Source organism: Engystomops pustulosus, chromosome 2 (assembly GCF_040894005.1).
Source record: "Engystomops pustulosus chromosome 2, aEngPut4.maternal, whole genome shotgun sequence".
NCBI lineage: Eukaryota > Metazoa > Chordata > Amphibia > Anura > Leptodactylidae > Engystomops > Engystomops pustulosus.
Window position 1 is genome coordinate 19,261,868 of NC_092412.1, and position 22,815 is coordinate 19,284,682.

General features: G+C 43.5%; 2 protein-coding genes across 5 annotated transcripts in view; one reads left to right on the plus strand and one right to left on the minus strand.

The window, feature by feature from the left end:
* Positions 1-7,435: 7,435 nt before the first annotated feature.
* Positions 7,436-22,300, minus strand: LOC140117313 (P2Y purinoceptor 2-like). 4 transcript variants are annotated; one of them, XM_072133884.1, is made up of 4 exons: positions 22,185-22,299; positions 19,129-19,250; positions 10,267-10,368; positions 7,436-8,782 (listed from the first exon to the last, which is right to left on the minus strand). In XM_072133884.1, the coding sequence occupies exon 4, from the start codon at positions 8,666-8,668 to the stop codon at positions 7,742-7,744; it is 927 nt and encodes a 308-aa protein (XP_071989985.1). In that variant the 5' UTR covers positions 8,669-8,782; positions 10,267-10,368; positions 19,129-19,250; positions 22,185-22,299; the 3' UTR covers positions 7,436-7,741. The 4 variants fall into 4 exon arrangements, with proteins under 4 accessions (XP_071989985.1, XP_071989983.1, XP_071989984.1 ...); XM_072133882.1 differs by having other exon boundaries at positions 7,436-8,684; positions 22,185-22,298; XM_072133883.1 differs by lacking the exon at positions 19,129-19,250 and having other exon boundaries at positions 7,436-8,684; positions 22,185-22,300.
* FCHSD2 (FCH and double SH3 domains 2) overlaps positions 16,857-22,815 on the plus strand; it is a 144,472-nt gene continuing 138,513 nt past the window's right edge. Inside the window, exon 1 of the mRNA XM_072133879.1 lies at positions 16,857-16,876. The gene's annotated coding sequence lies outside the window, so the exon portion shown is untranslated. The remainder of the gene's footprint in view (positions 16,877-22,815) is intronic.

Consider the following 22,815-nt stretch of genomic DNA (forward strand, 5'->3'; position numbering starts at 1 on the left):
TAGTGTGACCCGCCATATAATTAAAATGTAGTGTCTTCCAAATTATAATATTGTGCCTGTCCTTAATTATTATAAAAAGGGATTTACATATATATATATACCTCACCAGAACAAAGCTTAGTACATAAATACAGCACCAGTATGGAGTTCAACACATAAGTAAAGTACAAGAACCAAGCTTCATACAGAAACACAGCAACAGGACATATTCCCGCTCCCCATATACATATACACAATGGGGGTCATTTACTAAGGGCCCGATTCGCGTTTTCCCGACGTGTTACCCGAATATTTCCGATTTGCGCTGAATTGCCCCGGGATTTTGGCGCACGCGATCGGATTGTGGCGCATCGGCGCTGGCATGCACGCGACGGAAATCGGGGGGCATGGCCGATCGAAAACCCGACAGATTCAGAAAAACCGCCACATTTAAAACAAAAAATCTGTTGCGGAGCTTGCACTTACCTTCACTCAGCGCGTGCCCCGCGTTCTGATGCTTTTCAGCGCAGCAGCGCCACCTGGTGGACGGCTGAGGAACTACCTTCATAAATCCCGGCCGGACCCGAATCCAGCGCAGAGAACGCGGCGCTGGATCGCGAATGGACCGGGTAAGTAAATCTGCCCCAATGTCCCAAATGATTTTACATATGTACAGAGACCTCTAATTTACATGTATACCGAACCCCATTATGAATTAATACATGCAGCCCCCCCTTTTAACCCCTTAACCCGATTTGTTTTTTTAGTGTTTTACTTCCCACCTCCCGAAAAAGCGAGAAAAAAAGTTCCAAATGCAGTGAAATTGGTGAAAAAACACATTTGCGCCGTTTTCTTGTGGGCTTGGATTTTACGGCTTTCACTGTACGCCCCATATGACAGGTCTACTTTATATAGGATAACAAATTTGTATAGGTTTTATAATGTTTTCATACATTTACAAAAATTTAAATCTCCTGTACAAAAAAAAATTTCTTCATTTTGAGATCTTCTGGCGCCAATAACTTTTTCATACTTCGGTGTAGAGAGCTGTGGGTGGTGTCATTTTTGCCAACTTTTGATGAAGTTTTCAATGCTATCATTTTGAGGACTGTACGACCTTTCGATCACTTTTTATCGAATTTTTTATATTTTTCAATATTTTCGACTTTGGGCACTATAGTTTCCGTTACGGAGTTAAACCCCAGGAATAACTGTTATAATATTATAATAGATCGGACATTTTCGGACGCGGCGATACCTAACATGTTTATGATTTTTACTGTTTATTTATATTTATATCAGTTCTAAGGAACGGGGGAGAATTTTTATGTTTTTTTTTTACTTTTTTTTTTTTCAATAATGGTTATAATATGGGTATTTTATATGGTGCTAAACAAGGAAGCCTTGGGTCTTTGTGTGACCTGGGGCTGTCATAGCATCGGATCACTGCTCCCCAATGACAGCACGAGGCGCAACAATCAGAGCCAAAATGGTGGCACCGACTCTTTAATGCTATGGGCGCTGTAGTTATGCCGCTGGTATCTAACACACTCCCCCCGCCCCCCAGTTATATAGGTATCCAGCACACTGCTCCCCCAGTATATAGGCATCCACCACACTGCTCCCCCAGTATATAGGTATCCAGCACACTGCTCCCCCAGTATATAGGCATCCACCACACTGCTCCCCCAGTATATAGGCATCCACCACACTGCTCCCCCAGTATATAGGAATCCACCACACTCCCCCAGTATATAGGTATCCACCACACTGCTCCCCCAGTATATAGGCATCCACCACACTGCTCCCCCAGTATATAGGCATCCACCACACTGCTTCCCCAGTATATAGGCATCCAGCACACTGCTCCCCCAGTATATAGGTATCAAGCACACTGCTCCCCCAGTATATAGGCATCCACCACACTGCTACCCCAGTATATAAGCATCCACCACACTGCTCCCCCAGTAAATAGGCATCCACCGCACTGCTCCCCGAGTATATAGGCATCCAGCACACTGCTCCCCCAGTATATAGGCATCCACCACACTGCTCCCCCAGTATATAGGCATCCACCACACTGCTCCCCCAGTATATAGGTATCCAGCACACTGCTTCCCCAGTATATAGGCATCCAGCACACTGCTCCCCCAGTATATAGGTATCCAGCACACTGCACCCCCCAGTATATAGGCATCCACCACACTGCTCCCCCAGTATATAGGCATCCACCACACTGCTCCCCCAGTATATAGGTATCCACCACACTGCTCCCCCAGTATATAGGCATCCACCACACTGCTCCCCCAGTATATAGGTATCCACTACACTGCTGCCCCAGAATATAGGCATCCACCACACTGCTCCCCCAGTATATAGGTATCCACCACACTGCTCCCCCAGTATATAGGTATCCACCACACTGCTCCCCCAGTATATAGGTATCCACCACACTGCTCCCCCAGTATATAGGTATCCACCACACTGCTCCCCCAGTATATAGGTATCCACCACACTGCTCCCCCAGTATATAGGCATCCACCACACTGCTCCCCCAGTATATAGGTATCCACTACACTGCTCCCCCAGTATATAGGCATCCACCACACTGCTCCCCCAGAATATAGGCATCCACCACACTGCTCCCCCAGTATATAGGTATCCAGCACACTGCTCCCCCAGTATATAGGCATCCACCACACTGCTCCCCCAGTATATAGGTATCCAGCACACTGCTCCCCCAGTATATAGGCATCCAGCACACTGCTCCCCCAGTATATAGGCATCCACCACACTGCTCCCCCAGTATATAGGCATCCACCACACTGCTCCCCCAGTATATAGGCATCCACCGCACTGCTTCCCCAGTATATAGGCATCCACCACGCTGCTCCCCGAGTATATAGGCATCCAGCACACTGCTCCCCCAGTATATAGGTATCCAGCACACTGCACCCCCCAGTATATAGGTATCCAGCACACTGCTCCCCCAGTATATAGGCATCCACCACACTGCTCCCCCAGTATATAGGTATCCAGCACACTGCTCCCCCATTATATAAGTATCCAGCACACTGCTCCCCCAGTATATAGGTATCCAGCACACTGCAACTATATATGTATATAGGAAACAAAAAGATGTGGAGCGGCACCGTGTAAGCTGATAGGGTGCAGGTCCGACAAACCCCGTTAGTTGTAGCAAAGAGCAGCAAGTGAAGCAGCACTCCATATGGGTAAAGTGAAAAAACTTTTATTCCACCATGGATGCAACGTTTCGTCTTTCTCTATGAAGACATTATCAAGCATCCCCTAGTATATAGGAATCCAGCACACTGCAACTCCCCTAGTATATAGGTATCCAGGACACTGCAACTCCCCTAGTATATAGGTATCCAGGACACTGCACCCCCCGACCGGTATATAGGTATACAGCACACTCCCCCCTGGATGTAGTTAGATAGCACACTGCCCCAGCACATAAATAAAACTAAGTACTCACCTTCCACGGCTCCTCTTCTATATTCCCAGGGTAGTAAAGGGGTTAATAGTGAATAGTAGAGTGTTCACCTCTTCTACTGTATGATGACTGCCATTTAGGATAGCTGCAAGGGGAGATTTATCAATAGTGTCTGAGGAAAAACTGTTCTAGTTGTCCATGGAAACCAATCAGAGCTCGGCTTTAATTTTATAAACAGCTTATGGAAATGAAAGCTGAGCTCTGATTGGATGCCGTGGCCAACCAGAACAGTTCTGCTCTCAGACGCTTCTTACTTTATACTGACTTATGTGTAGGCTGCCATCTAGTGGCGGTTTATAAAACTGCAATCTCATCTTTTGCAGGATCCCACACCTTAGCTGTCACCCAAAGCTGTTCTTAGGGGGTAAGTTGGGTGCACTCAGTGTACTTCACAGTGGTGTAACTAGAAGCTGACGGGCCCCAGTGCAAAGTCTGTGTCAGGCCCCTGACTATAATGTATTAATTATAGTAATAGTCTTCTCATATGGGAAAGTGAAACCCTAAACCTCTTGGGCCCGGGTGCAACCGCAACCTCTGCACTCCCTCAAGTTACACCCCTGGTACTTCATATTAATCTGAGTCTTTTTAGAAGAGTCCTGGTTTAGGACTTCTGTGGGACCCCCTAAGGGGGGGTCGATTATTGGTTTGGGCTCCTCCATCTTTTTTGTAAGGGGATTATGATGAACCACATCACTGTCCAACATATATGATTCTCTCTTCAAACATCTACAGGTTTTGTGTAAGTTATCCACAGCCTTAGGAATCATTTGGAGATGGAGAGGCTGACCATTAGGTTCCTCTTCTCCTCCATTCACAGTGCAGAGGTCTAGTATAGTGGCAGCTGTTCCATTGACTTCTATAAGACTTTCACAGTTTACAGTAAAAATGTGCTAAAAAATTTTGAAAGGACTTTATTACCCCCCTATGTGAACTCAGGACAGTCATCAGAGAGAAGAGCCACCACAAAAACTGTACAGGTGTAACCCCACAGACTGCCGCCAGTGTTATGTATTGTCCCTGGAGAGATGTGTAATCAGACCTTTATATGTGTTGTTAGTAGCAGCAGGACTGTGATATGGATTTGTATTCCAGGATTGTAGCTTCCCTAAGTGCACTGGGGGTGTCATCACACTGCTGCGCTCTGTGCCACCAGTGTTTGGCATGCTCCATGGAGACATATATAATAAGACCATTGTGTATGTTGTTAGTAGCAGCATCCCATATGATATATGGATTTGCATCCCAGGATTGTATCTTCTCCCAGTGCATTAGGTGTGGGGTGTCCTCACACTGCTGTGCTCTGTGCTTTTTGCATTGAACTACTCCACAGCCCCTCCCCTCTGCAGCATGCCTTCTGTTAGCTATTGTGCAGCAGACACTCAGAGCAAAATGGAGGGGCTCAGGTTGGGTGATTTACAGGGGTATTCCCATCCCATCATTTTGTTACATTTTTAAACTCGTCCTCCTAGTATTGTTGTATTGAGAAGTGAAAAAGATGTGAGGTGTAACATGGTGGGCCTGGGGGCTTCATCCCCTCCCGGCCCCCGGCTATAACAGCCTTCCGTGATCACAGTAAAGCAAACACACATCTTAATCTTGTGATTGTTAATCATGGTGGAGGCAGAAGCCTCAGAGAAAGGCAGCAGCTGCACTGAGATTACAGCTCCCGGGGAGGCGCACGCTGCTGTTTGTTCGGCTAAATAACGGAGATAAACCTATATTTGCCAACTTATAGGAATAATATACAGGGAGACACGAGATGTAGCATGCAGCATGCTCTGTGAAGAATGTTTATTACATTGAAGATTACCTGCAATATTAGGTAGACCCCCATAAACCAGCAAAAGTGACTATGGGGGTAGTAGAAGTTCTGCCACAGGTTCCTATGTAATGTATAGGGTTAGATCTGTAGTAGTTTCACAACATAATCCAACACAAAACCAGCATCCACCTGCATAAACTCCATAGTGTGACTCGTATTATAGTATAGACTCCATAATGTGACCTCCCTCATAGTATATACCACATAATGTGACATCTGTTACAGTATAGACACCATAGTGTGACCTCTCCATAGTGTGACTCGTATTATAGTATAGACTCCATAATGTGACCTCCCTTATAGTATAAACCACATAATGTGACATCTGTTACAGTATAGACACCATAGTGTGACTCCTATTATAGTATAGACTCCATAATGTGACCTCCCTTATAGTATAGACTCCATAATGTGACCTCTATTACAGTATAGACATCATAGTGTGACCTCTCCATAGTGTGACTCGTATTATAGTATAGACTCCATAATGTGACCTCCCTTATAGTATAGACCACATAATGTGACGTTTATTACAGTATAGACACCATAGTGTGACCCCTCCATAGTGTGACTCCTATTATAGTATAGACTCCATAATGAGACCTTCCTTATATTATAAACCACATAATGGGACAGATTTACTTACCCAGTCCTGTCGCAATCCCGCGGTGCATTATCCGAGGAGGATTGGGATCTGCTGTGATTCACTAAGATCGTGCGCCCAAGTTCCTGCATCCGTCGCTTCCGCGCCGAGGTTTGCCGGAGTTCACCTTCTTCTTCCCGGTGCTTGTAAGTGCGTGTCTTGCGACACAATTCTAAATGTTAAAATCCTGGCCGTTGTCTGATTCTGTCGGGTTGTCCGACAGCCCCCTCCGATTTCTGTGGTGTGCAAGCTGACGCAGATGTCGCAAAATCTGATCGCATGCGCCAAAATCCCGGGGCAATTTGGCGCAAAGCGGAAATTGCTGGGAAACCCGACAAAAATGCGCTCCGGTGACCCTTAGTAAATGAGCCCCAATGTGACTTCTATTAAACTATAGACTCCATACTGTCACAGCTCTTACAGTACAGTATATACTTCATAGGGTGACTACTCTAACAGTATAGACCCCATAATCTGACCTCTATTACACTATAGACTCCATACGGTGATAGCTCTTACAGTACAGTATATACTTCATAGGGTGACTACTCTAACAGACCCCATAATGTGACCTCTATTACAGTAAAGACACCATAGTGTGACTCCTCCATAGTGTGACTTTTCTTACAGTATTGACTCCCTAATGTGACCTCTATTACATTATACACTGTAACAATATATACTTCATAGGGTTACCTCTCAGTGTGACATCTATTACACTATAGACTCCATAGTGTGACCCCTCTTACAGTATAGACCCCGTAGTGTGACCCCTCTTATTGTTTAGACACCATAGTGTGACTCCTCTTACAGTATAGACCCCATAGTGTGACCCCTCTTATTGTTTAGACACCATACTGTGACCCCTCTTACAATATTGATTCCATAATATGACCTCTATTACACTATAAACTCCACAGTGTAACCCCTCTTACATTGTAGACCCCATAGTGTAACCCCTGACACAGTCTAGGCTTCATACTGTCAATGCTCTAACAGTATAGATTCCATAGTGCCAATGCTCTTACAGTATAGACTCCATAGTAGGATCCCTTTTACAGTATAGGCTCCATAGAGTGATCATTCTTACAGTATAGACTCCATAGGGTGATCAGACTTACAGTATAAACTCCATAGTATGACCCCTCTTACAGTATAGACTCCATAGTGTGACTGTTCTTATATTATATACTCCATAATGCCACTCCATTGTGTGGTCCCTCTTACAGTTTAGACATCATAGAGTGACCAGTACAGATGCCATAGTGTGACCACTCCTAAAGTATATATTCCATAGTGTGACTTCTTGCAGTATAGACTCCAGAGTGTGACTACTCTAACAGTATAGACCTCCTTGTGTGATCTCTATTACACTATAGACTCCATAATGTGACCGCTCTCACATTCTAGACCCAATACAGTATAGACACCATAGGATGACCAATCTAACAGTATAGAAACCATAGTCTGACCCTTCTCACAGTATAGACTCCATAGTGAGATCAAACCTATGGTATAGACTATAGTGTGACCTCTCTTACAGTATAGACTCCATAGGGTGAACACTCTTACAGTATAGACTCCATAGGGTGAACACTCTTACAGTATAGACTCCATAGTGTCACAGCCCTTACAATACAGATGCCATAGTGTGACCGCTCACAGCTCTTACAGTATTGTCTCCACAGTGTGACTGCTCTTAAAGTATAGACTCTATAATGTGACCACTCTTACTTTATAGAATAAAATAACATCAGTCCATAGAAAATTTCCACCCAATTTACGACGTGTTCGGTCTTAACCTGAATCTCCAAACCAGAAAGTACAGAATCGGGTCGATGCAGCTGTTGACGCTGGCCAGAGGTCGTGTAGACTTGTAGGCTGCATTTACCGCATTCAGTGTAGGACACGGGGCGAGGTCCACCTTCCGGTAGTAATAATATAAAGTCCTAGTGATGTGAAAGGGCAAGAAACATATGATGAAGACCACCATTACTGTGATGATCATCTTGACAGACTTCCTCTTGGACTTGGAGACCTGTGCCGCGCTCTCCGTTGGCTTGACCAGAACATAGATCATGTAGCAATAGCAAACAATGAGGATGGTGAAGGGGACACAGAAAAGCACCGCCAAGTTGACGGTGCTGTAGACGACAAAATCATCAAAAAGTTCAATGCTGGCTGTGTCATGGCAGACGGTGCTGTCACCATTTATACTGGTGGTGACAAAGTAGAACGTAGGAGACTGCATGATGACCACCACCAACCAGATACACACTGAGGCTATCCTTGCATATCGAATCTGGCCCCAACGTAGGAACTGCAATGGGTAACATACAGCCAGGAATCGGTAAATACTGATACAGAGTAAGAAGAGGATGCTGCAGTACAGACTGGTGTAGAAGAGGAAGCGGACAATCTTACACAAGGGCTCGCTGAAGGGCCAGTCATTGGCTTTGGAATAATAATAGGCCAGCAATGGCAAGGACAAGACGTACAACAAATCCGAGACCGCCAGGTTGAACATGAAAATGTTGACCACTCTCCATGGTCGGATCCGAAATATGAAGATGAAGAGAGCGAAGACGTTTAGGATCAAACCAAGGACAAATACGATAGAATAGGAGACGGGGAGGAGGATGTACTTGAAGTCTTCATCAAATATACATCTGTAGGTCAAGTTCTCATCCTCAGGAAGGTCATCCATGAATCAAGACGATGGACTGGAAGAATAAAAAAAGAAAGCGTACAGTATAAAAGTTCTAGAAATCTTGATGGCCATAAGTTCCATAACTTCATAAGGGCAAAACTTCCAAAAATCCTGATCAGCCAAACATAGAAAAAGCAGAAATACAAAAATCTATATTATTATCAGAATTCAAATCCATAGAAAGACATGATTTGTCAAATTTCATGTAAAACATCAGATTAAAAATTGAATTAAGTTTGTAGAATGTCTATCACTTTTGGTAAATGACCCGGGGGTATGTTAGGACCCCATGGCACTCCCTTTCAAAAACCACATGTTGTACAATAAAATACTGAATATACTCAGATATAAGACAAGTTTTTCAGCACAATTTTTATGCTGAAAAAGCCCCGCACGACTTTATATATAAAATATATAAAAATAATAAACTTACATACTTACCCTCCCGTGCTCCCTGCAGCTCTTCTTCTCCTCCCGGCTCATCATGGTTCCTCCCAGCAATGAGGGCAGACACGCGACCTGCTAATGTCATAATATGTGTGCCAGGAGGAATGGCTATTAGCCGGAAGGAGAAGAGGAGCGGGGGAGAAGCCAGAGGGTGAATATATAAGTTTATTATTTTTAAAGAGGCCATGCTGACCATTTAATTCATGAGTGGGCCCATGCTGAGTATTTAATTCATCAGTGAGGGGCCATGCTGGGGTTATAATTAATAAGTGGGTCCATGCTGGGTATTTCATTAATGAGTGGGGCCCATGCTGAGTATTTAATTAATGAATGAGGGGGGGGGGGCATGTAGGCCATGTGCTTATTGAGTGAAGGGTCAATCAGGGCATGTGATTGATGTGTGGGGGCCATGCGGAGCATGTAATTAATGAGTGAGGGCCATGCTGGCCATTTTATTAGTTACAGGAGCTTGCTTCTGGACATTTTATCAATGAGGGGGTCTGCTGCTGGACATTTTATCAATGAGGGGGTCTGCTGCTGGACATTTTATCAATGAGGGGGGCTGCTGCTGGACATTTTATTAATGAGGGGGTCTGCTGCTGGACATTTTATTAATGAGGGGGTCTGCTGCTGGACATTTTATTAATGAGGGGGTCTGCTGCTGGACATTTTATTTAAAGGACATCTAGAATTTCTGATGGTAGACTGCCCAAACTTACTTGACTGATCTATTATATAGTATTAGGAACAGGTTTTCATAACTTCAGTGCCACTTCAGCAGAGCACCACTTGGCTCCAAAGACTAATATGCATATTTAATTAGTCTTCTCAGCCAAGAGGTGCTCTGGTGAAGGTGGCTTATTAGCATAAAAAAAGTTCTTTTTTAGGCGCATCCTGCATTTCCGAAAACCTGTTACTCATACTATAAAATGCGCTGGTCAAGTAAGTTTGGGCAGTCTACCATCAGAAATTCTAATGTTAGACGTCCTTTAAGAGTAGTTGCTGCATTTCGCCTCCTAGGCTTATACTCAAGTCAATAGATTTTCCAATTTTTTTTGTGGTAAAATTTGGTACCTCGGCTTATACTTGAGTATATACGGCAACACCTTTTTTTGTCTGGAAGGAGTGACCTAACATCAGTCACTTACCTTTTATATAGATTTATTAGACAGGCTAAATTCGGAGGACACCAATTTCATTGTTTCCATCTTCTTCTAATCGTTTTTAATGTGACCATAGTGCTGATCCGGCTAAATGGTGAAACGCCAAAAAAAAGGTGTTATATTATGAAAAAACATCAGTATAAGTTAGAGATAAGGCTAAGTGATTATTAGAATCCATTTAATTAATTTGTCAACATAGAACTATATAATTGATGGTGGCTCCGCGAGGTTAAAGTTCCGACTCCCGACTCCAATGTTAGACCCAGGGGGTGGAGCTAACATCAACTTCACAATTCTGTATGGACAAACTAATCCCTCCTCCCCCACTGCGCCCCAGAGATATGGGAATACCGATGATAGCGCTGCCTCAAGAAATATGGGGCATAGAGAAATATGAAGAATTGGGTCATAGTGACAAGGGGGCGGGATTGCTCAGGAAAAGGAAGATTCAATTTGGAGGCTCAGGATTTCTGTGGTATTGTGGCTATGATTTATTTACTTATAGTAAGTGGTAACCCTAGACACGAGAAGGTTAGGTGTGATTGTTTCTAGGAGTAAGCAGCCATGTTTTTCTATTGATACACATCCACTATATGTTCACACACACCCCGCGCTTTCCAGGTAGGAATTTTGTTGACAGTGGTAATAGCCAGATGCTAAGTGTCCATAATCCATGTTTATACATCAGTGTCATAAACTGCAGATCACTATCATATGTTTATAAAAGAAACCAGCAGGATTTCTATGACTATTCTGACTTCTCTGTAATGAGGAAGTTCCAACCTGTCTGTTATCTGATATTTCCTAATTTTCTTTTATGGGCATATTACTAGTCACCATGCAATGCAAAAATAATAACCAATCTACAAAGAGAATCTTCACAACACATTGTGCAACTCTAGATGGGCAATGGAACATTACAACTAAAAAAAAAAAGATTTAGGGGTTGATGCGAACCCATGGCGGTCCCTCATAAATCTAGGCCTTATGGTCTGTGGTATCTATAATCATGTACCATGTGCATACAAGCAGCTGTATAAAAACTATACACTTTTATACCATGTAAGCTTAACCTTAAAATTATACTTTCTTATATATGTATCTATATGCATCTTTATAATGTTTACTTTAATTATGTTTTTATATATTATATTGTGTTCCTTCAGAAAGTACACAAAAACTAGAAAAAGTGGCTAAGTCATAGTTTGAGCCAACACCAGTATGTCATAAATTTGTCTATAAAAATGTTTCATGATTGAGAAACCTTAAATTTATCTTATTTATATTATATTTTAATCTATATTTAATAAAGATTAATAAATATCTTAAGATATTTATCTTAAAAATGTTTAATTGAAAGATGTTATATGTTACGTTGAAGTAGAAGCTATAGATATATGTGAGTATAACTATAAATTCAGCTTCACAAAAAAAGAAACTGCTAAAGGGGTTGGTGTAAACCCATGGCGGTACCTTGTAAATCTATATCTTTTTGACAGTGGTGGCTTTAATTATGCACTGGCTAATTAAAGCTATTAAAATCCTTTAAATCACATTAGAACCCATTAAAATTTCTTAATATAAGATTTACATTTATTTTATTAATATTCATCTTAATATTTATTTGGGACATATTGGGGCAGATTTACTTACCCGGCCCATTCGCGATCCAGCGGCGCCTTCTCTGCGGTGGATTCGGGTCCGGACGGGATTCACTAAGGCAGTTCCTCCGACGCCCACCAAGTGGCGCTGCTGCGCTGAAGAGCATAGGAACGCACTGAAATGCACCGAGGCCGGCTGAGTGAAGGTAAGTGCGAGTCCAGCGACACATTTCCCGTTTTTAAATGCAGCGGTTTTTTCAAATATGTCGGGTTTTCGTGCAGCCACGCCCCCCGATTTCCATTGCGCGCATGCCGGCGCCGATGCGCCACAATCCGATCGCGTGCGCCAAAATCCCGGTGCAATCCAGGGGAAATCGGCGCAAATCGGAAATAGTCGGGTAACACGTCGGGAAAACGCGAATCGGGCCCTTAGTAAATGACCCTCATTGTTTTGTTGTACAATACAGGCAGTCCCCTACTTAAGACCACTCGACTTACAGACCACCCCTGGTTACAAATGGCCCTCTGGATGTTGCTAATTCACTGTATTTTAGTCCTAGGCGATAATATTCTGCTGTAGGAGTTGTGGAAATGTGTCTGCAAATAAGCTCTATTGTTAATTTCTGGTCCTTACGACAACCCAACATGTTTAAAATCCAATTGTCACAAAGACCAAAAAAAATTCTGGCTGGGATTACAGGTATAAAATACACAGTTCCGACTTACTTACAAATTCAACTTAAGAACAAACCTACAGAACCTGTCTTGTACTTAACCTGGGGACTGCCTGTATATCTAAAAAGTTGCAAGAAAAATGTTAAAGGGGTTGGTGTTGAACCATGGCAGTACCTCATCTTTCTAGACCTTTTTGGATTTCAGTGGCTTTTATTATACACCATTTAAATACAACTTTAAAAACAGTTCTACAACAACTTTTAAAGAAAGCCCCTCGAACATGTAAGAAACCTCATTAAAATTATCTTAATTAATGGGGCATATTTTTATTATATTTTTATCTACCGTATATTTATCTTACAAAAGTTTAATTAAAACATACTTTGTGTTGTGATGAAGCAGAAGCTACCAGAAAACTCAGAACACAAAAATTGCCAAAGAGGTTGGTGTAGACCCATGGCGGACCCTCATGAATTCAGACCTTATGGTGGCTATAGACATGTACCATGTGAATGTATAAATACATGCAGCTATGTGAAAAACACTTTGTAAAGAGGTGCAAACACAGTGCAAACCCATGGCAGGACCTCATGTATCAAGATCTTAAAGGGTTTTTCCCACAAAGGAAAGTTAGGCTCTATCCAGCTTGCTGATCAGTGGGGTTCTAAGTGCTGAGACCCCCGCAGATCGCAAAAATCGCCGCTCCGTCAGATTAATGGAAGAGACAGACGCACATGACCGTTCTGCTCCATTAATATCTATGGAGCTGACGGAAATTGCACAGAGACGCACTCCAACATCGACGGACCCCTAGTACTACTACTCCGATCCTGTATATATGGGCACAGCACAGTACTACTACTCCTATCCTGTATATATGGACACAGCACAGTACTACTACTCCTATCCTGTATATATGGGCACAGCGCAGTACTACTCCTCCTATCCTGTATATATAGGTACAGCACAGTACTACTACTCCTATCCTGTATATATGGGTACAGCACAGTACTACTACTCCTATCCTGTATATATGGGTAGAACACAGTACTACTCCTCCTATCCTGTATATATGGGCACAGCACAGTACTACTACTCCTATCCTGTATATGAGCTCAGCACAGTACTACTACTCCGATCCTGTATATATGGGTACAGCACAGTACTACTACTCCTATCCTGTATATATGGGCACAGCACAGTACTACTACTCCTATCCTGTATATGAGCTCAGCACAGTACTACTACTCCGATCCTGTATATATGGGTACAGCACAGTACTACTACTCCTATCCTGTATATATGGGCACAGCACAGTACTACTACTCCTATCCTGTATATATGGGCACAGCACAGTACTACTACTCCTATCCTGTATATATGGGCACAGCACAGTACTACTACTCTTATCCTGTATATATGGACACAGCACACAGTACATCTACTCCTATCCTGTATATATGGGCACAGCACAGTACTACTACTCTTATCCTGTATATATGGACACAGCACACAGTACTACTACTCCTATCCTGTATATATGGGCACAGCACAGTACTACTCCTATCCTGCATATATGAGCACAGCACAGTACTACTACTCCTATCCTGTATATATGGGCACAGCACAGTACTACTACTCCTATCCTGTATATATGGGCACAGCACAGTACTACTACTCCTATCCTGTATACATGGGCACAGCACAGTACTACTACTCCTATCCTGTATATATGGGCACAGCACAGTACTACTACTCCTATACTGTATATATGGGCACAGCACAGTACTACTACTCCTATCCTGTATATATGGGCACAGCACAGTACTACTCCTATCCTGCATATATGAGCACAGCACAGTACTACTACTCCTATCCTGTATATATGGGCACAGCACAGTACTACTACTCCTATCCTGTATATATGGGCACAGCACAGTACTACTACTCCTATCCTGTATACATGGGCACAGCACAGTACTACTACTCCTATCCTGTATATATACCTCTTTGTAAAGAGGTGCAAACACAGTGCAAACCCATGGCAGGACCTCATGTATCAAGATCTTAAAGGGTTTTTCCCACAAAGGAAAGTTAGGCTCTATCCAGCTTGCTGATCAGTGGGGTTCTAAGTGCTGAGACCCCCGCAGATCGCAAAAATCGCCGCTCCGTCAGATTAATGGAAGAGACAGACGCACATGACCGTTCTGCTCCATTTATATCTATGGAGCTGACGGAAATTGCACAGAGACGCACTCCAACATCGACGGACCCCTAGTACTACTACTCCGATCCTGTATATATGGGCACAGCACAGTACTACTACTCCTATCCTGTATATATGGACACAGCACAGTACTACTACTCCTATCCTGTATATATGGGCACAGCGCAGTACTACTCCTCCTATCCTGTATATATAGGTACAGCACAGTACTACTACTCCTATCCTGTATATATGGGTACAGCACAGTACTACTACTCCTATCCTGTATATATGGGTAGAACACAGTACTACTCCTCCTATCCTGTATATATGGGCACAGCACAGTACTACTACTCCTATCCTGTATATGAGCTCAGCACAGTACTACTACTCCGATCCTGTATATATGGGTACAGCACAGTACTACTACTCCTATCCTGTATATATGGGCACAGCACAGTACTACTACTCCTATCCTGTATATGAGCTCAGCACAGTACTACTACTCCGATCCTGTATATATGGGTACAGCACAGTACTACTACTCCTATCCTGTATATATGGGCACAGCACAGTACTACTACTCCTATCCTGTATATATGGGCACAGCACAGTACTACTACTCCTATCCTGTATATATGGGCACAGCACAGTACTACTACTCTTATCCTGTATATATGGACACAGCACACAGTACTACTACTCCTATCCTGTATATATGGGCACAGCACAGTACTACTACTCTTATCCTGTATATATGGACACAGCACACAGTACTACTACTCCTATCCTGTATATATGGGCACAGCACAGTACTACTCCTATCCTGCATATATGAGCACAGCACAGTACTACTACTCCTATCCTGTATATATGGGCACAGCACAGTACTACTACTCCTATCCTGTATATATGGGCACAGCACAGTACTACTACTCCTATCCTGTATACATGGGCACAGCACAGTACTACTACTCCTATCCTGTATATATGGGCACAGCACAGTACTACTACTCCTATACTGTATATATGGGCACAGCACAGTACTACTACTCCTATCCTGTATATATGGGCACAGCACAGTACTACTCCTATCCTGCATATATGAGCACAGCACAGTACTACTACTCCTATCCTGTATATATGGGCACAGCACAGTACTACTACTCCTATCCTGTATATATGGGCACAGCACAGTACTACTACTCCTATCCTGTATACATGGGCACAGCACAGTACTACTACTCCTATCCTGTATATATGGGCACAGCACAGTACTACTACTCCTATCCTGTATATATGGACACAGCACAGTACTACTACTCCTATCCTGTATATATGGGCACAACACAGGACTACTACTCCTATCCTGTATATATGGGCACAGCACATTGTTAACAGGAATTACTGTCTGTGGTGCTCATCCTGAGAGGAAGCTGTTAGGTAGTGATGTGTTGCTCGCGAACGAGTTGGCACAAAGAGCCGGCTCATTCGAGGGAACGACCTGAACCGGCTCACCTCAGTGAGCTGATGGCTCACTAAACCCCGCCCCTAAAACGCTCAGCCGCCCCCTTTAACCCAATAAAATTGGGTTAAAAGTGGTGTGGTGTCGGGTGACTGACTATAATATATTGAATAGTGAGCTGTTCAGGAGTCAGAAGAGCCGGCTCTTCATAGTGAGCGGAGCCTAATGAGCCAGCTCACTAAGAAGAGCCGGAATTCCCATCACTTCTGTTAAACAGAAAAGTTTTGAACAAACTTTATTAACCTGTTGTTCCTCGGTATCCACACTCCATGACTTCATATTGTTATATCACACACATTGGTTTTTATAGTCATGATGTTCCAGGAAAATATTCCGCCCTGGAATGTCAGCCTGATCCGTGCGCTGCTGCATCCATCCGGTTCTGCCCGCTCGGTATCATTCCACACCCGCAGCAGAATTTATATCATTTCTATTTAAGGGTGATGTGAGGGATGATTAGTTACCAGGCATTGTATTAGATGCAACTCTCCACCTCCCAACAACAACAACAACTACAGAGAGTACAAAGTAGTCAGAGGGCGCCCTGTCCTCCCGCCTACACGCCACACCACAGCGCCATCCTGCAAGGTAAGAGGGGTCATAGGCGGACTATAACTGAGTATGGAGGGGGCTGGTGGGAAACTATCACACAGGATGGGATTAGATACACAGCTCAGCAGCCAGTATCACACAGGATAGGATTAGATACACAGCTCAGCAGACAGTATCACACAGGATAGGATTAGATACACAGCTCAGCAGACAGTATCACACAGGATAGGATTAAATACACAGCTCAGCAGACAGTATCACACAGGATAGGATTAGATACACAGCTCAGCAGACAGTATCACCCAGGAGAGGATTAGATACACAGCTCAGCAGACAGTATCACACAGGATAGGATTAGATACACAGCTCAGCAGCCAGTATCACACAGGATAGGATTAGATACACAGCTCAGCAGGCAGTATCACACAGGATGGGATTAGATACACAGCTTAGCAGACAGTATCACACAGGATAGGATTAGATACACGGCTCAGCAGACAGTACCACACAGGATAGGATTAGATACACAGCTCAGCAGAGAGTATCACACAGGATAGGATTAGATACACAGCTCAGCAGACAGTATCACACATGATATGATTAGATACACAGCTCAGCAGCCAGTATCACACAGGATAGGATTAGATACACAGCTCAGCAGACAGTATCACACATGATATGATTAGATACACAGCTCAGCAGCCAGTATCACACAGGATAGGATTAGATACACAGCTCAGCAGACAGTATCACACAGGATAAGATTAGATACACAGCTCAGCAGACAGTACCACACAGGATAAGATTAGATACACAGCTCAGCAGACAGTATCACACAGGATAGGATTAGATACACAGCTCAGCAGACCGTATCACACAGGATAGGATTAGATACACAGCTCAGCAGACAGTATCACACAGGATAAGATTAGATACACAGCTCAGCAGACAGTATCACACAGGATAGGATTAGATACACAGCTCAGCAGACAGTATCACACAGGATAAGATTAGATACACAGCTCAGCAGACAGTATCACACAGGATAGGATTAGATACACAGCTCAGCAGACAGTATCACACAGGATAAGATTAGATACACAGCTCAGCAGACAGTATCACACAGGATAGGATTAGATACACAGCTCAGCAGGCAGTATCACACAGGATAAGATTAGATACACAGCTCAGCAGACAGTACCACACAGGATAGGATTAGATACACAGCTCAGCAGACAGTATCACACAGGATAGGATTAGATACACAGCTCAGCAGACAGTACCACACAGGATGGGATTAGATACACAGCTCAGCAGACTGTATCACATGGGATAGGATTAGATACACAGCTCAGCAGACTGTATCACACGGGATGGGATTAGATACACACCTCAGCAGACAGTATCACACAGGATAGGATTAGATACACTGCTCAGCAGGCAGTATCACACAGGATAGGATGAGATACACGGCTCAGCAGACAGTATCACACAGGATAGGATTAGATACAGCGCTCAGCAGACAGTATCACACAGGATAGGATTAGATACACAGCTCAGCAGACAGTATCACACAGGATAGGATTAGATACACAGCTCAGCAGACAGTATTACACAGGATAGGATTAGATACACAGTTCAGCAGACAGTATCACACAGGAAAGGATTAGATACACAGCTCAGCAGACAGTATCACACAGGATAAGATTAGATGCACAGCTCAGCTGGCAGTATCACACAGGAAAGGATTAGATACACAGCTCAGCAGACAGTATCACATATAGTAGGATTAGATACACAGCTCAGCAGATAGTATCACACAGGATAGGATTAGATACACAGCTGAGCAGACAGTATCACACAGGAAAGGATTAGATACACAGCTCAGCAGACAGTATCACACAGGATAGGATGAGATGAGATACACAGCTCAGCAGACAGTATCACACAGGATAGGATTAGAAACACAGCTGAGCAGACAGTATCACACAGGAAAGGATTAGATACACAGCTCAGCAGACAGTATCACACAGGATAGGATGAGATGAGATACATAGCTCAGCAGACAGTATCACACAGGATATCATTAGATACACAGCTCAGCAGACAGTATCACACAGGATAGGATTAGATACACAGCTCAGCAGACAGTATCACACAGTATAGGATTAGATACACAGCTCAGCAGTCAGTATCACACATGATAGGATTAGATACACAGCTCAGCAGGCAGTATCACACATGATGGGGTTAGATACACAGCTCAGCTATGGGTATCATACACTTACATGCCCAGGCTGGGTATGAGTCTCGCTCTCCGGTTGTTTCGGTTACGTTCAGACTATGATGTGTTCTTATGTTTGGAAACACTTTGTGACTTAATAACCTGTTTCCTCTGGTATTACCCAATCTGCAAGGGTCGAATCACAGCGCGTTCAGCGTTACGCCCCATCACACATACAGTTACATTCGTGTATATGGATATAGGTTGTATCATATGGTCACTGGTCTTCTATTTATGGTGATGTAGCAGAGCTGACTCTGCCATTTCAAGAATTTGATCAAAATCAAATGTTATGGTAATTGGAAATGATAATATTTGGGATCTCCGGTCTACAAGCTGAGAATGCATGAAAAATGTGACGTAGACCCAGCCTTGTGGTAGCAGAGCTGCGTTTGCCAGATGTAGCAGTGCTGAGTTTGCCAGATGTAGCAGAGCTGTGTTTGCCAGGTGTAGCAGAGCTGTGTTTGCCAGGTGTAGCAGCGCCTTTATTTGTCAGTCATTGCAGACCTTAGTTTTTTTTAGACACATCAGGGTTCGATCATTCCCCTATTACAACACTGGGGCAGATTTACTTACCCGGTCCATTCGCTATCCAGCGGCGCCTTCTCTGCACAGGATTCGGGTCCGGACGGGATTTATGAAGGTAGTTCCTCCGCCGTCCACCAGGTGGCGCTGCCGCGCTGAAAAGCATCTGAATGTATTTCAATACACCAGCTCGGACCAAGTGAAGGTAAGCGCTTCCCAAGCGACACTTTTTCGGTTTTTAAATGCGGCGGTTTTTCAGAATACGTCAGGTTTTCGTTCGGCCACGCCCCCCGATTTCCGTTGCGCGCATGCCGGCGCCAATGCGCCACAATCCGATCGCGTGCGCCACAATCCCGGGGCAATTCAGGTACAATCGGCGCAAATCGGAAATATTCGGGTAACACGTCGGGAAAACGCGAATCGGGCCCTTAGTAAATGACCCCCACTGACTTTGTCAGTTGTTGCAAAACCATCAGCTCTTTCAGTGAAGCAGAGCTGAGTTTGTTAGCCAGTGAACAGTGCAATGTGTTTTTAATGCGTCTCCTTAGACTTGTATGGTGCGTTTTTCACACATGTTGGTGGAAGCCGCACCAAATGTGTCCGTTAGAATTTGATGGCGCTATATAAATAAAGATTTATTATTATTATTATCCTGAGGAATTCAGTGACAAACTCAGCACTGCTACATCTGTGCAAACAGATAAATGTGATCTATTCCATAGCAATCTGTACATTGAGAAGAGTAAGTATTACAGATGCAGTAGGGCTGTGTTTGTCAGATGCGGTTAGGACTTGTCGATGTTTATAGAGTGGATTTAGATGCAGCATAGAAGAGTTTGTGGGTACTTTGTGCAGTACAAAGGCGCATATTAGGACTTAAAGGAAGGGCCGGGGCCAGTACTGGGCATACCTGGGCAAGTGCCAGGGCCCAGAGCTGCTGGGGGGGCACATAGGGCTGTACATAAGGAATCCATGGGGTGAGTAGCTAATGAGGGGGGGGGGGGGTTTGAATAAAATATCCATGAGGAGGTTGATTGGTATAATAAACTAGGGAATGTTTTAGAGAACAGTAAACTTTTTTCGTTTCTGAAATTTTAATGCCGCCAGGTGAGTTCACTGCAAAGGGGCCCACTGAGGCTCTGTCACCCAGGGGCCTACTGAAACCTTGAGCCGACCCTGCTTAAAGGCGTTGTACTGAGGCTGTGTGGAGGTCTGCTTTCTTCCAAAAACAGCGCCACAACTGACCGTGGTTTGTATCGGTATTGCACTCTCTCATAGACAAAAAAACACTTGCAAAAATCTGCACGGATGAAGAAAAGTAACAGGATAATGTTTTTATTTAATTACTTAAATTTAAAACTGCATCGTCTACATTGTCTTCACGTTATACTGTATTCCGCTGCAAATTTTCCTTACCAAAATCCGCACGTAAAATCCTCACAGAATCCACAACATAAACCTCAATGTCCTGTTATACTAGATGAAGCAGAGCTAAGTTTGTCAATGTTTGAGTTGGTTGAAGCAGCAGAGAGGGATTTGCCAGATGCTGCAGTAAAAATATATAAAAATGTCTTATGGGATGTAGCAGGGTCATGTTGGATTTTGTACATTGTGATATGTAGATGGGGGAGACTTATCAGAAGTCGCTGAGAGCAGAACTGTTCTAGTTTTTCATGGTAACCAATCAGAGTTCAGGTTTCATTTTATAACCAACTGTATGAATATGAAAGTTGAGCTCTGATTGGTTGCAATGGGGAACTAAAACAGTTCTGCTCTCAGACACTTTCTATAAATCTCCCCCATTGTATATAGATTTAGTTATGAGTTTATCTCTGTGTATTACAACGCAGAACTGATGATGTAAATGAAAAACGCAGCTGTGGTACATTTATATCAGACCTGAAGATGACAAACTCGGCTCTGCAACATCCGTACCAGAACTGAGGATGACAAACTCAGTTCTGCTGCATCTATACCAGAACGGAAGATGACAAACTCATCCCTGCTGCATTTATACCAGAACGAAAGATGACAAACTCAGCTCTGCTGCATCTATACCAGATCTGAAGATGACAAACTCATCCCTGCTGCATCGATACCAGAACGGAAGATGACAAACTCATCCCTGCTGCATCTATACCAGAACGAAAGATGACAAACTCAGCCCTGCTGCATCTATACCTGATCTGAAGATGACAAACTCAGCCCTGCAACATCTATATCAGAACTGAATATGAAAAACTCATCCCTTCTGCATCTATACCAGAACGGAACATGAAACACTCAGCCCTGCTGCATCTATACTAGAACGGAAGATGACAAACTCATCCCTGCTGCATCTACACAGACCTGAAGATAACAAACTCGGCTCTGCAACATCTATATCAGAACTGGAGATGGCAAACTTAGCACTGCTACATATGTACGCAATACACACAACTTATAAGTGCTGTATAATTCACAGAGAAGTGTAAACCTGCAGCATCCCATAGGGGACCATAAGGCGCTATAGAGCGGAGCTATAGGGTCACTTACCTCTCATCCCGCTGCTCTGATACTAAATCACTTGTGAACTTTCACAGACAAAGTTTTGAAGCTCTCTGCAAACAGGGAAGTTGATCATTCACCTCTCATTAAGTTGAATGACTGGTGCGTGGCTCCTCCCCCCTGTCTATTTGAGGATGTGATGCCGCAACACATAACGTAACCCAGAGTGACACCGGAGTCCTGTGTGTGGGCTGTCATGCGGCTGATGGAACGGAGCCTATTTACACATTACATGGCGCCCAGGGATGGAAAATCCAGTCACAAAGTATCACTTGTCTTCTCAGTGATAAGTGATGGGAACATTAGTACATCCCAGGAGGCAGAAATACTGACACATTGTGACGGAAAGGGGCTGGGATGTTCCCATCAAGATGAGACCATGGGATTTGTGAATATTTAGTAATATCAAAATTTTTCAAATGTGCAACTATCCATCCACTATAAAAAAAAAAACTATAAAAAAACTGTGAAATGTGTAGTACCACCTATGACCACTAGGTTAATAACTTTTCCTGTTTTGAGGGAATCTTATTGTATCAATAGGATTCTGTGAAGTCAAGTTCTTCCCCCATACACATGTATAATAGGTAGAAAGTGGGAAGATGAACCCAGAAATCTC

What these genes read in the sequence shown, in the direction of transcription:
- LOC140117313 (XM_072133883.1), bottom strand. Translation starts at nt 8,668, where the DNA reads ATGGATGACCTTCCTGAGGATGAGAACTTGACCTACAGATGTATATTT.